The sequence below is a fragment of the Siniperca chuatsi genome, linkage group LG5, assembly GCF_020085105.1.
Source record: "Siniperca chuatsi isolate FFG_IHB_CAS linkage group LG5, ASM2008510v1, whole genome shotgun sequence".
NCBI classification, from domain to species: Eukaryota; Metazoa; Chordata; class Actinopteri; order Centrarchiformes; family Sinipercidae; genus Siniperca; species Siniperca chuatsi.
Window position 1 is genome coordinate 25,675,891 of NC_058046.1, and position 14,226 is coordinate 25,690,116.

A 14,226-nucleotide genomic window follows, 5' to 3' on the forward strand; every position below is an offset into this window, starting at 1 on the left:
GAGAAAAAAAAACACTAAGAAGAGAGAGATAGAGAGGACTCAAAAAACAGAGGGAAAGTGAGAGCGACAGGAAGAAAAGGGGGGAGCGAGACGAGCGCAGCAGCCCATGGTTTGTCTCAGGGCTGCAGCAGCTTCTAGAGCTGGTGTGCAGCAGACTGAAGAGAAGCACGTCTGCCCCAGAGGCAGAGACTGGAAAACAGGATCAAAGAGTCGCCAGGGCAACCTGCATGACACACATTGTATTAAAGCCACACGGTTAATTTGAAAGAGATGGAAGAAGGGCAAAAGGAGAAGAAAAGGGGAGGCAGAGGTAGCACAGAGTAGAGTATATTTATCAGGAACTCCTGTCTCACTTGGTTAAGTTTCCACTCAATACTTTCTTCAGCTGCTACACTTTGACTCGAGTGCTTTTTTTTTTTTTTTTTTTTTTTAAACTTTGGCTCGACCTCCACTGGCTCATCTGCGTTTTCTCGATTATCTTCCGGTGTCTCAGATTTCCACAGGCCACCTTAAATCACAAATCAGAGACATTGTGAAGAAAATGTTTCCAGAAAACGTATGCAAACATTCAGCTCATCACACATTTCATACTAATACATGAAGTACAAATGTTACATTGTAAGAACATTTACTTAAAACAGTCTCTAAATTCATACCTGGTCTGACACACAAACAGATAAAACGCTACAAACCTGAGCAGAATGCAGAAAATATTTTGTGTTTAACAAACCTAAAAACTGTCATCCATACTCCCATTATACATTTACATGTTAAAAATAAAGTGACATTATGGCATTTAATGTGACACTCAGAGATGTAAAATATTTTAACAAACAAAAGAAATCAAAATATAAATAACAACTAAGACAATATTCAATTTTTTAATACTTTAATTGCCATTTTAGACAAAACGCATGATTGAAAAAACAAACAAAAATACAAAAAAACAAAACAAAAACAGGCTGCTGTGAATGTTTTAAAACCTATGTGTGAGCAGATGATATGCAAAGTCCAACACTGGAAAAAACCCTAGTCGACAGATTTATTTTGCATTCAAGCGACTGAATGCACCGATCCATCCGGATTGTAAAAAACTACCTGGCAGATCTCACATCAGGTACAAAAAGTGATTAAATCTCTAAAAACCTTACAAAATACTGAACAAAACAACAACAACAACAACAACAAAAATTACAAAGCACACACAGAGGAGGTGTGAGCATTATCCATTACTGAAGCACATCTTAGGGACAAGCACACACCTGTGGCACAATCAATACGACTCATTTTAGAGGTGTGGAGTCCACACGTGGGCAGTCGGGCTGAAAGATGGCATCTGGGATAAAACTCCCCACTGAGCAGTAATGGAGACAGGGATCGGAGCAGGAGTGGAGGGGCAGTGTTGGTTGGGACGGGTTGGGATGAGGTGGGGCGGGGGTCCGCGATAAACAGCAGACAGGGAGGGGTTTTCACAGACAGTTGGAAGGCATTAGGGTGTCGGACAGGGACTTGTCAGATGCAGCTGTTGCTGTGGCTGATTGATTGAGTTTGTATTCCACCCTGATGAGAGACTGGAATCACTAGCCAGAGTTGAGAGGGATTATGTCAATTTCCAAAGGAAAAAAAAAAAAATACAGTAAAAATGTAGAAAAACAAAAACAAACATGACATTTGCTTAGCACTGAAATGAAACTAAATCCATCACATTTCTCTACTGTGTGGCTACATGCAGCCCGTTCAATCAATGAGGTTGTTTTTTTTTTCTTTTTTGGTCTTTGATTTGAAAGAATTCATAAGTGTGGTATGATATATAAAAAATCTGAATTTAGCTCTATAAGGTTAACATACAGAGCTATAAAATATATCCTAAGTTGCACATTTATAAAAAGCATTCAGACTTGTTCCCACTTTCTCCAAATGGACTCACGTCTCCATAAAGTCACGTAGCACTTGATTACATGATTAGTAGTACTTGTGTATAACTGCACAGGAGGGTACACAGCAATATGCTTGTTTGCATGTACATGACACTCCATGAGATACTCAGACTACACTATTCAGATTAGATATTCAGACACGGTGCGACACACCGATATGTAACTACTGTACATAACACAAGGCTTTCGACTATGCAATCACACGACATTCGTTGTTACCGAGTCAAAAGTAGAAGCATACTTGACAGCCATACAGTACTTCTCAGTGGAAAGAACATCAACAGTGCCCACCCAAACACCTTGTAAAGTAATTACTGAAGATGTTAAACATATCTACAGACAACCTGGGCTCCACTTTTGTGTGTGTGTGTGTGTGTGTGTGTGTGTGTGTGTGTGTGTGTGTGTGTGTGTGTGTGTGTCTGTGTAAGAGTGAGAATGTGTGTGTGTTAGTGTCCAATGAAGACTGAAGGAATGCCATTCGTCCAACATGCCATTGGTTTAATCACAATGGTACAGACTGTAGTAAACAAGATTTCCATTTCTGGCAAAGTTCAGTGATTTTTCTTGACAAACTGCTTTACACTGGGTGGGTTTAATGGCAGCTCTCCTCTGTCAGGTTGTAGTGGCTGACTGTTGCTTGTGCACACTCTTCCAATTTGAAAAATTAGAGTGCAGGTGAAGGGAGGATAACATACAATACACTTCTCAAAGAGAGAGGCCAACATCTGCTGTATTTTCTTGTGTGTACATGTTTGTGTCTGTGCATGAGTGTGTGTACATGGGTACCAGCAGGATGTGGTGTTTCTTTGTCGTTAGCCGCTAATGTCTCTTAGCATTAGCAGCGTTAGCATCATATCCTTGCAGGCTCTGTGTCTTTGTCCTCCAACAGGCTAATGAACTGACCAAAGATCTCCTTCACTGCCTCCATGTTGTCAGTGCTGCTGCCCTCCAGGATCCAGCGCTTCCCTCTGGCCAGCGGCTCCAGCTCAAAGTACTTCTTGATCTGCCGGCAAAAACAGAGAATGTGATCAGTCAAAACATTCAGTATTAACTAATTAATAATAATAATAATTAATAAGGGATCCTGTTTAATCATATTTACATAGGCAAAATCTTTTAAATATCAGCAATTACATTTAAAAAATCCTGCAAGAGCATCTTCATTCAAATTTAAATAAATTGATTATTTTATAAATTTGCAGATATATCACTAGTCTCAAACCATTCTTCATTAAAAAGGTCAATAGTCTGCACATTTTCATGTCAAGCAAACCAGGTGATTTCAATAACTAAAACACCTCCAAACATGTGGGAGAAAGTAGCCAATATTATCTTGTGCTTGAGTAACTGGTGGAAATGGAAACCTGCAGATTTTTCGCCCTCCATGGTAAAGCTTTGGGATGTTTTTAGACCAGTGTATGGACAGTTCATGACTCAGCCAAATAGAAATGAGGACCAGGATTATCATTTTGTAAGAAAAGCTCTGGTTTTACTGTTGCATTACAGTTTCCTGAGGCCACACTCTTTATCCTCTGGGGCCAAGAACATTAAACAGGAAAAAAGCAAGAGCCCACGTGTGTCATCCCTATCCGCACTTCAATTAGTTTTCCATGCACATGTGTGTTTTCTTAACATAATCAGTCACAAATTCATGAAGGCACAGCGATGAAACTGTCCACACACAGATTTGCATCCAGAATGCAAAGTTAAGAAATAAATAAATAAATAAAAGTAAAATATAATACAACTAAATGAAATAAAACAGTCTTCTTATCTGAAAAATCTGTGGCTTGTTGGCTTGGCACTGCTGTTTGTAACAGTTGATTATAAAGTTCATATGTTGGCTTTTAGCAGCTCATGACAGTGGGGGTGGGGTGAGGCTGGGGGGAGAACCAGAACCAGCTGTTACGTAAAAAACAAATCTCAGAGGGAAACAATGTCTTAGACCTCCTCTGAAGGTACTGCAGGTTGTTAGGGTTTCTGACATTTTCAAGCTGAGAGTAATGGAAGCAATTTCGTTTGCCCGATGTGAACGAAGTTCAGCCATCTCCTCCTGTTTGTCTGATAGCCAGTGAGGAATGTGCAAAGACAAATGTGTACTGTCAGCAGCTCTGAGAAAAAAAGTCAAAATGCTAATGTCACTGATGCAACAGAACTACAATTTCCCGCCATGTATACTTATTTAGTCACTTTCATGCTCAGTTTGACAGTTTTGTGTTTGTTTGTAAAGGTTTAAAGGAAAGTGTATCGCACTGATCAAGTAACAACAGGTACAAATGCTGGAATAATTATCATTTGTCAATCACAGTATATGGATAAAGTATTCATAACTCCTTTAAAAGGGTGATAGAAAATATTAAAATCTAAAGAGCTATTTCCTCAGTTATCTTTACTTGTTAAAATATGAGCTTGACTATTCATTCCGAAAGTAGACTTTTTTTTCTTGCTTTCTTGGTTTATTGTAATCTGCTTTTCACATTGAGTGTTTGTTAAAGGGCACAGGTTGAAAAGGGGACATTCATCAGTCACTGCAGAAATACTACTGTTGTGAAAACATCACAATCTGTTTAGCATAAAGATAGTATTTCTACATATTTCTGCACATATAAAACAAAGATTGATGATGGAACAAATCCTTTAAATCAAAATAGCAGATAACCTCACTACTCTGAACAGGTCTTTTCTAATACAAGAAGACAAATACACTTGTGCACCCTTTAAACACCACCAAATCCACACAGGTGCCCGTCACACAGTCAAATGACTTTTCAACTTCAAGTGAAATTGCTTTTGTCTAGACCGTGCTGGGCTGTCTAGCTGTGCCATGGTGTGTGGCATGAAAAGGATGGGGGGGGGTATTCTTTGTGTCTGCTCAAATCCAGCCAGCCATGCCAGTGAGTGGGAGAGTGAGCGCTGTCTCTGTCCCTGAGCCGAGTCTCTGTCCGGGTGTAATGTGAGTTTAATGACAGATTAAGTCACCTCGGCCGCGTTTGGCTCAGAGGCCTGGCTAGAAAGCCGAGCGGACCCAAACAGTGTTAACAAATCTGTCTGGGTAACTTGAGCTGCCCTAGTCCAGGCTCTAGCCCCAGACCTAGACTGCAGACGATGCGGCTGGCTGCCTGTCTGGCTGGCTGGCTCACTTGTCTGTCTGTAGCCAAGGCCCTCTTCTGGAAGACTCCGGCCCCTGCACTGACAGACAGTCAAAAGGCCAGCAGTAACCTCTGTGCAAGTGCAGACAGGCTCAAGCTTCTCTCACTTCCCCTCCTTACCTCACAGGCCAACAGAACACACCCAGGGGCATCTCACAGTGTGGCAAATGCCACTGAAAACTTGATAAGTCATCTGGTATCGTTGTCTTATCAAGTGTTCAGTGCAGCTTTACAGTTGTTCAGTCATGATAACTCGAGTAGTCTGAAATACCCAACAATCCCCCATTTACTTAATACCTAGTTGGTATGAACACCTTCATACGGGCCACATTTCATTGACAGGGCACATTCAATCCAGAGATTTTAATCACACAAAATGCGGACAGGATACGACGCCAAAAACACTGTCTCAGTGTTACATGACTGAAGGAACCCCATGACCCATGAAATGCCGGGTGCATCCACACTGGCAGTCAACAGTGCGGCCCAAACCAGTTTCTCTGAGATTAAGTCCTCCTAAGCACACTTATGCTTGCTTAAGGAATTGCATGAGGCAGTGGGAAGGGTAAGCCACACAAGACGTGGGTTGCCAGATGGCTCCTAGGATGACCACTGGGTCATCCAGTCTAGCTTCTTCTAGGTCATACAGACTGGGGGACTCGCCTTGTGCATGGGAGTAAGCGTCTTATACATGGGCTGGATTTTATATATAATTTTTATGACGATTTTGTATCATATGCAATTATATTCAGCATTACTGTATTATTTTAAGCGTAACTGATCAACATGAAATTTGCAACCAATTCTTGCAAGGTGGATGAGTCAGTTTCTCCTATGCAGCATATTGTATCATATGTTTAAAGCCTTAAAACGCCAAAGCATGGTAATATGCTGATACCTGTTGGTCCACTTTTAGAGTGCATCTTGCTTTCCCAAAAATAAAAATAAAAAATCAAGTGCAAATGTATGGTTTATGTAACCCCAAGTGAGGTTTAATTCAAGATCTGCCATACTATACATAGGTGAAATCCTGTTTTCAACTCTTAAATATGAAAAGATGAGACCTGTTTTATAGATTGAAGGCTTCTAAGCTAACAGTAATGCTAATAAAGTGTCAAAATTATGCAGGAGGCCCGTTCAGTGGGAATAACACTGCTGCAAAGCCAAGAGTGCTACAGGGAAAGCTGGCATCAAAGCAAAGTAGTTTTACTGTGTAAACTCCAGGGCGTCAGCGGCAAGGAATCTTGATTGTGAGACAAATGCTTTCTCAGTTAATTCTGGATGCTAAACTTTGTGATGTAGGCAATATGGAGGCGGATGCATCCATTTCCTATTTCACCACCGTGGGGGTGGGTGGATTGAACTACTAATAAGAACACAGAAAAGCCACAACTCTGCATTAGGTGGCAAATTTATCTTTGTGTGACAAATTATGGTAATTTTAAACATTTTATTAAATTGGAAAAACTGGCCGCCTGTACTAACATCTGACACATTCTTGCACAAAGAAGGTAATGTTTTAGGAGAAAACACACATAAATAAGATTTGATGATAAATTGATTGATGGAGGATATAAATTAGTGTTCAAGTATGCAACTGATTTAATGATTGAATGTCTTAAATTTCACATGTTGATTAAAAGAGACAATTCATCAATGACTTTTTGGAAAATGAGTTTGGAGGAAATGTCACTTCATTAAAGATATATTGTTAGGTCTGACAATGTGTGACCCAGTGTCTGCAGGGAGTGGCTGCACAGCCAGTCAGCTAAGCTTAAGCACCAATCCTGGCAAGCCTACTTCAGGCTCCTTAAGACAGTGGATGGGCATGCATGGCACGTGCACCCAGCTGCTCCCTGACCTATGCCAGATTACTACATGTGATGGCATCATGTCAAGTCAAGAAGATATCCTGGTAGAATAAAAAGAGCTTTGGCGGCTGTCTACTGCCAACAGAGCCCTGATCTGGCCTCCTGACCAACTAAACACACCAGGGAGGCAGACATAGGCGAAGAGAGAAAAAAAAAAGACTGACTAGACGAGAGAAACGAGAAAGATGCCTGAGGCCAAGTTCTAGTCATAGAGGTGCAAAATGTTAGCTGCTGAGAATATGTGAGAAAACCCCCTGACAAATGTTTATCCTTTACAAATTTACATCCTCTGTTCTGCAGTAGCGCTCAGTTTACAAATAAAATTGAGGATTCAAACTAGAAAGCAGGTGATAATCTGCTCAAATGCCTTTCTTCTTCAATTACAGGCTGTATTGAAAAAGCAAACATAAAATCAGTACAATTTCAATCTAAGCTGTTAAAAATGAATTCCCTCTTTTTTCCACCTCAAGATACTTATTTTACTACTCATAGTCAGAGCTGCAACCTATCCCAGCATGCACTGCCCAACAGGTTTCCAGTCCCACAGGATAGCACGCAGATGAAATGAAATAAGCTCACTCATGCTCACACTCACACCTATAGGTCTCCCACAACTAATAATCTCAATAAGCTACACTTAACTCAACAGTACATGCACCACTACTTATTACTTATATTATTACATTGTATTATTATACTGTATTATCATCATCAACCGGTAAACCCACTTGGTACTTCACACTTATTTTATCTTATACTTATACCCAACTGGTACTTAATTTATTTTCTGACCTGTTTTTATAGTGTATTGTATTATATTTTTTGCTAGTACTTTCTCCTGTGTGCACTGATGTAAAGGCGAGCTGCTGTAACAAAGAGTTTCCCTTTGGGGATCAATAAAGTATTTCTGATTCTGATTCTGATAGGCAGTTCAATTTAGATGGACTCTGTGCTTCTCTGTCAAGATGACCAGCAGGCCAATTATCATATGTACACAGTGTAGGAATTTATTTATAGTTAAACTTAAGATTTAACCTGTTGATTGTGGTATCACCAGCATCATGAAAACAAAGAAAACAGCTCCAAAGATGGCAATTGTAATGACTGTACATGTATTGGTTAAAAAAAAAAGAACATTTATTTAAATTGTTGAGAGAAACTGACAACATATGCCAAATAGACAAACTGCCAAATGCCTTTTTGCGAACAATGTCACAGACACTTACATTACACAGGCAGCTGTCTAGTACCGGTTACTGGCATGCAGCCAGTACAATTCGAAATTGAAGTAATTTTCCATGGAGCATTCTCATTATTTTATCTGTACCCTGTATGTTTCCTATAGTCATTTTGGCAGTCGAGTTTGTGCCGAGTAATTCAGATTAAGTGCCTTTCTCAAGGGTGCAATGGCAGAGGTCCAAGGCACAACATGCCATGTTCAGGATCTTTCTGATCAAAAGACTTAATGTGGTTCAACGGTCTTGCGCTATGTACACATATTTGGGAAATCTAAAGTCAGTTCTAGCATTCTTGCAGAGGTTAACAGCAAAGCCAGATGGAACAGACGCAGGTTTGTTGGATACACTCCTACAGCAGATCAGTATCATAAAAGAAAGTTAAATGACCTGTGCTGTCAACTCTCAATTTCTAATCTAGGGCAAGAGTCTGGCTCTTGCAATTGCCTCAGGTTCCAAAAGTCTGAGAAAAATATCGAAACTAAATTCAATAATATCAAATAATACTAACAATCTCTTCCTGTTTAAGTAATAAGATCGTAAAAGGGAAGAACAGGAAACGTTCACTTGAGAAGATTTTGCCTTTCAGCCATGTTTAGAAAAGCCAAAACATAAAGAGGAGCTGATAAAAATACTTACTCAAACAGATAAGTTATCCTTCAAACACTGCTTTCCTGCAGGCAACTATCAAAACTCCTCTGTGGAGCAAGGAGAGCTTTACTCAATAAACTCATTGGAGAACCAGTGATTTCAGCCTTGAGGTTTTCATTTGGATAAACTTCAGCAGGGATCCCTTTTCAACAAAAATAACCTCCTTTGATCAAAGGCTATTTAAGAGCATGTGTGCATAAAGTGACCTATGGGAAAAGCAGCATAAAGCGGCCAAACACATCTTCACATACTGTATATTGAGGCATTAGGTATTTTAGAAGGGAATTTTTAATATAGTATTAGCCTTAAAATAACTGCCTCAGTCACTCAATTGACAATATGGCCTCTAATGCCCTTGTCATATATGTACCATGACCACATGTATATCCTGCTTCACTGTCATGTGTCAAAACCTCACCACACGAGTAAGTTATATAACTGCAAAAGAAAGCATTAGGGGGTCTCTGAACTAGGGAAAGTGGCATACTCAAATATCCAAGACAATCAGTTACACCATCCCTTGACATGTTGGCCCCTGTGAAAATATCAGTCACTTGGAAAGGCCCACACTGGCGACTGCATTGATATGGGAGGGTAATGTGAGATTCACTTACCATATAATAGATATGCCTTTGTTTGCTTTTCCGGCTTACCTAAAAAGCCTTAAAGGCATGAGAAAGCCTGGAGGTCCCCAAGAGGGGAACACTTGGGAAGCCTGTGAAAAAAACAAACATTGCACCACAAACTGTAGGAGGTGTCAAATGAAACAGCCCACTGGCCAGCAAGTAAAACCTAAAGCCTATTTAAGCAAGGCTGTAACACCTTGGGCAATGGACCCAAGGTTTTCAATCTGAGGGGATTACTGTCCACAAGCCTTACCCAAGGTAGATAATGACCTGATCACCTGTTCAGTGAAAGTATTAGCTGTAGGTGAGGCACATGACACTACCACCTTTGTTGAAGTGAGGACTTCAGGACTCGCCTCTGATTTTTGTTAGGATAGCTAGTAGGTGGCACAACACAGAGAGAGAAGTATGAAAGGCTCAGCATGGTCCCCATGCCAAACCCTGCCCCATCTTGTGTCCGCAACAATTCATGTACATACTTGCACTCTCTTCCTTGCGGGAGCTGTCATTGTTCTCCAACACTGTAGTGGGTGCTGTGGACAAATCTATAGCAAGCACACAGGAAGGTTGCTCTTGAAGTCAACAAAAGCAGGAAAAGATGCACGTGCATGAGACTAAAAGTCTCACAATGACTGCATTGTGCCATTGTACATGTGTTGTTGTTTTCTACTTGCTTCGTCACTCGCCAGTATGTTTTTGGAGGAGGCAGAAAAGGAAGCAATCGGCTCAGGGGTACCAAAGACCAACTAGCCAATCATCAATAAGGAGCTGTGCATAATTGTAATTATACAATTATGTAACTGCAATGGTTTGCAGGTGCATGCAGGAGTGTGAAGACCCATGCAGTCCATGCAGCAGGGCTTAGAAACAAATCCAGGGCGTACGGTAGCTCGCCTGGCAGAGCACGTACCGTGTATCAAAGCTGAGTCCTTACCGCAGCGGCCTGGGTTCAAATCCAGTCAGGGCCATTAGATGCATGTCATTCCCTCTCTCTCTCCCCCCTGCCTTTCTCTACCGTGTCTATCTAATAAAGCAGAAATGCCAAAAAAAAAAATCTAGAAGAAAAAGCCATGTACAAGTTTAAAAGAACCTATGGAACCAAAATGGTCCTTGTATTTTATTACAAGGACTTGCTAAGTCAGAGAATGGAAAGAGGGAGTGGGAAAAAAGACAGGAAGATATGGACTTCCACTTTCATTTGCTGTGGAAATGATCCAGGCTTGCTAGCACGTAAAAGCGTTGACGCCACCCTGGAACCAAACCATAGTTGTTGAACTGTTGGACCAGGGGATATGGGAGGCAACAAATGGTCACAATGCAAAAACTGAGCTGCCTTTAGATTTACTGTCCTGTTCCACTCAGGTGGGACCATGGGTCTCCCTCAGGCTCAGCTCAGTCCAGGTTCAAAGTGATTCACTTGCGGTACACTTCTCTTCAAAGCAAACTGACCACTGCCAGATCAGAGCCATCCTCAGAGGCGCTGTAAATCTAAGCAAGACTGCACAGGGAACATTCTTCCTGACCCTTTCAGTAGCACAGAGGCATTTATTTTTATTTTTCTTGCAGCAGATCAGATGACTTCCAAAAACACTGGCTGCTCTTACCTGGGTAAATGACCCATGCCTCAAGTCTGGTAGTGGCAACAGCAGATGCAGTGTGTGTTTGCAGAACACACATTCAACCATACTTAAACACAGGGGATTAGGGCTAGGTCATAATTCAATAATGTTTATCCCCTTTCAGCAGAATCATACTGTGATGATATGATCTTATTATGTTATTATTCTACAAATTTCTGCTTTCTAAATTAATCATTTTAAACATGTTGCTATCAAAAACAAAACAAAACAACTGGTATATTACACGTGTTTGGTGTCATGTAACGCAAAGCAGTGAGACACAGTGTATTGCTTTGAACATGAGTTTGATTATTTTATTTGATAAATATTAATAAGAGCAAACATCCTTGTCAGTATTGTGATAAGGATTTCAACCATATCGCCCAGCTGACTGGATCAGTTATCGGAACAGTCTAACAGACGAGCAACTGCACCCCGATAATTGGCGACATAAAACAGGCAAACCTGATAAGCACATTTGCCCTAACACAATCATTAAACCTAACGCCATGAGTTTATGATAAACCATAACATCTCAAAATACATTTCTCTTTGGGTCAGGTCCCTGAAAGAGATCAAGGACTGAAGGTCAGAATACTGGTGATTATATAGTCTAGAAGCATGAATGACATTTTCTATAGTTAGAGTGCGGGTTGGGGGCAAAGGGGAAGAAAAACATCCGTCCTCTTGTGAAGGTTGGAAAGTAATTGGCAGGTTCAGTAGCTGGTACATGGCCCCTTCACCAGGGGTTGACCTGTAGGACACTAAGAAAAGTCTGTGAGGTCAGAATATCTGGGATGTGTGTGTAGTGGGCGAGTTGGGGTGCCCATGTTTGCCTTGCTCTATTACAGATTTACAGTAACTCAATTTATTAAAGGCCAAGAGCTCCATGACAAGGAACATCTGGTCTGTGGGACTTGAACGGGTGAGCTGGCATCCTGCCCATGCTCCCTGCTGCAGGGGCCAATGCGCCAGCACCTTCACTCAAGCCCGCCCTCCCTCTCTTCTTCTTGTGAAGAGGGCCGCCATGCTGTAGCAGCCCACACAGAGGGCCCTCAAAGCCCAGGAGGTCCGTTACAAGCCACCCCTCCTCCTCCAGGACCCCCCTAGTGGGACCCTCCACCCCTTTCACTCTGGGGCCCCCCTTTCATGCTCCAGTCCTGACAGTTGACCAGCTTTAAAGCTGCAGCAGGCCCCAGCTTTAGCACACAGCACGCAGCATTACAATCAAAGTGTTCCCCTTCTGCAAAAGATTTAAACCATGCGTCAAGTTAGAGTCTGCACACACACACACACACACACACACACACACACACACACACACACTGACCCTGTCTCATATAGACTAGACTAACAGACACACACACACACTCTCATATGCCATGGGACCATCATATTTAATATTCAAGGTTCCTGGGTTTTCTTACCTTTTCTACCTTGCATACCTTCTCCTATTCGTAATCATGACCACATCTTCATATTGTTTCTTTGTGTGTCTGTGGATGTGTATGTTTGTGTGTGTTCTGTAAATGAATCACAGAGAAGTTTGTTACAGTAGATGGCAACAGAGCAGACAAATGGGATAAAAGACTAATCAGAAAACAAAGAAACTAATCATAAAATAAAGGATATAATGAAACCACGGCTTGTTTGTTCAAAACACACATTTCACAGTACCCTTTCCATCTGTTTCAAGTCTGCCTCTTTTTTTAAATCATGTACATCACTCTACGAAACTGAAATTTGTTAAATCCACATGTCAGTGGGGTCTCTGTATTTATGCATTGTTATAGTGCTCCCTGGGCTCAGCATCAATGAGATGTGATGTACTTCAGGAAATGTGTTTATTTTTATGCACTACTGATTCCCTCTGTTACAGAACTGCTTCTTACTGGTTTTAATCACTACCAGGAAATCAGGAGTGTACAGCCAATGCTGTGGCCCAGCCCAAGCAAAAGCAATCCCAGCATTGACAAACATTTACATATCAAAACTGTCAAGGATGAAAGCTGTCCCATGTGCTCCTTCTTTTTCAGTTAATTATGCATCAACTCAATGACAGAGGGGTATTTAAGAAGAACAAAGTCAACAGAAACAGAAGTCTTCCAGAGTCACTTCTGTACAGCCTGGATGAAACTTTTCCAGGACTCCCACATTTGTAAAACACTGCTATGCCATCAAGGAAACTTTTAGAAAAAAATCATTAGTCATTTTGAGTTTTGTCAAAAGGGTAAGTTTCAATGGATGAAAAACTCCATGAAAGAAAACCCCCCAAGATTCACAGTGTTTGATCCCTGTGAGTCAGCAATGGAACCTGGGGGTCAAATCACATGCTGAATAGGCTTTTCGGAAGTCTTGTCCTGGCTAGTGGCGGCCAGTCGTCCGACCCTGCTTGACCAGCAGACAAAGGGAGGGCACTGACCACAATTGGGATGGGGGGGATTCTTTTCTCCTCCAATGGAAAGTCGGGTCCTGAATAGGGTCTGGCTGGCTGAATTGCGTTCCACACTGATTTTGAGAGTGAGGACCCATTGGGGTCAGGGTTCAGCAGCATTTGACGCGGGCTGTGGGAAAAGGCGAGCACGGTGCCCGCACAATCTGCCGACTGCCCTCTCACCCACGGTGCCCCTTAACCTCCCAAAGGGATGGCCCACCAGCCCAGGGATGACAGGATGAGAAAGGCTGTATGGGTGGGAAAAGGAAAGAAAGCAGAGATGAAGGTGGGCGGGAAGGCTGCACTAGCGGGATAGACAAAGATGTAAGAGATAAACCATCAAAGAAACGAGAAGTTTCTAAGTAGCTTCACATATTGCGCTTCAAAGGTCTAGCACACATTCTCTGGAGGGTAATCAATATGTGTTGCTTGACTGGTTTTCCAACCCTCACCTCCCAAGGTGGGATGGATGAAGCACTGGGTACATGTCTGTCAGATCTCTCCTGACACTGAGGGTCTGCAGTCCTTTTTTGTGTAATCATTCACACACCACAAACGCAAACATAGGTTTATAGGTGCTGTGGAAACGTATGCTACAGTACCTCTAAAACTGGCTCACCATTTATGAAAGAGTGAGATATATTTACTAGCAAAAACATCCGGACTCACAACACTCCTTCTTAGTAGTGCAGTCTGACATGAAG

At 41.6% G+C, this 14,226-nt stretch overlaps 1 protein-coding gene across 4 annotated transcripts in view; it reads right to left on the bottom strand.

Annotated features, from left to right (window-relative positions):
• Positions 1-872: 872 nt before the first annotated feature.
• Positions 873-14,226, bottom strand: part of arl15a (ADP-ribosylation factor-like 15a) — a 103,731-nt gene continuing 90,377 nt past the window's right edge. For 3 of the 4 annotated variants that reach the window (XM_044197750.1, XM_044197751.1, XM_044197749.1), the window contains exon 5: positions 873-2,940. In XM_044197750.1, the coding sequence (XP_044053685.1) occupies positions 2,788-2,940 (153 nt within the window). In that variant the 3' untranslated portion in view covers positions 873-2,787. Of the gene's footprint in view, positions 2,941-7,791; positions 13,771-14,226 lie in introns of those variants that run through there. The other variant, XM_044197752.1, reaches the window with a different exon arrangement.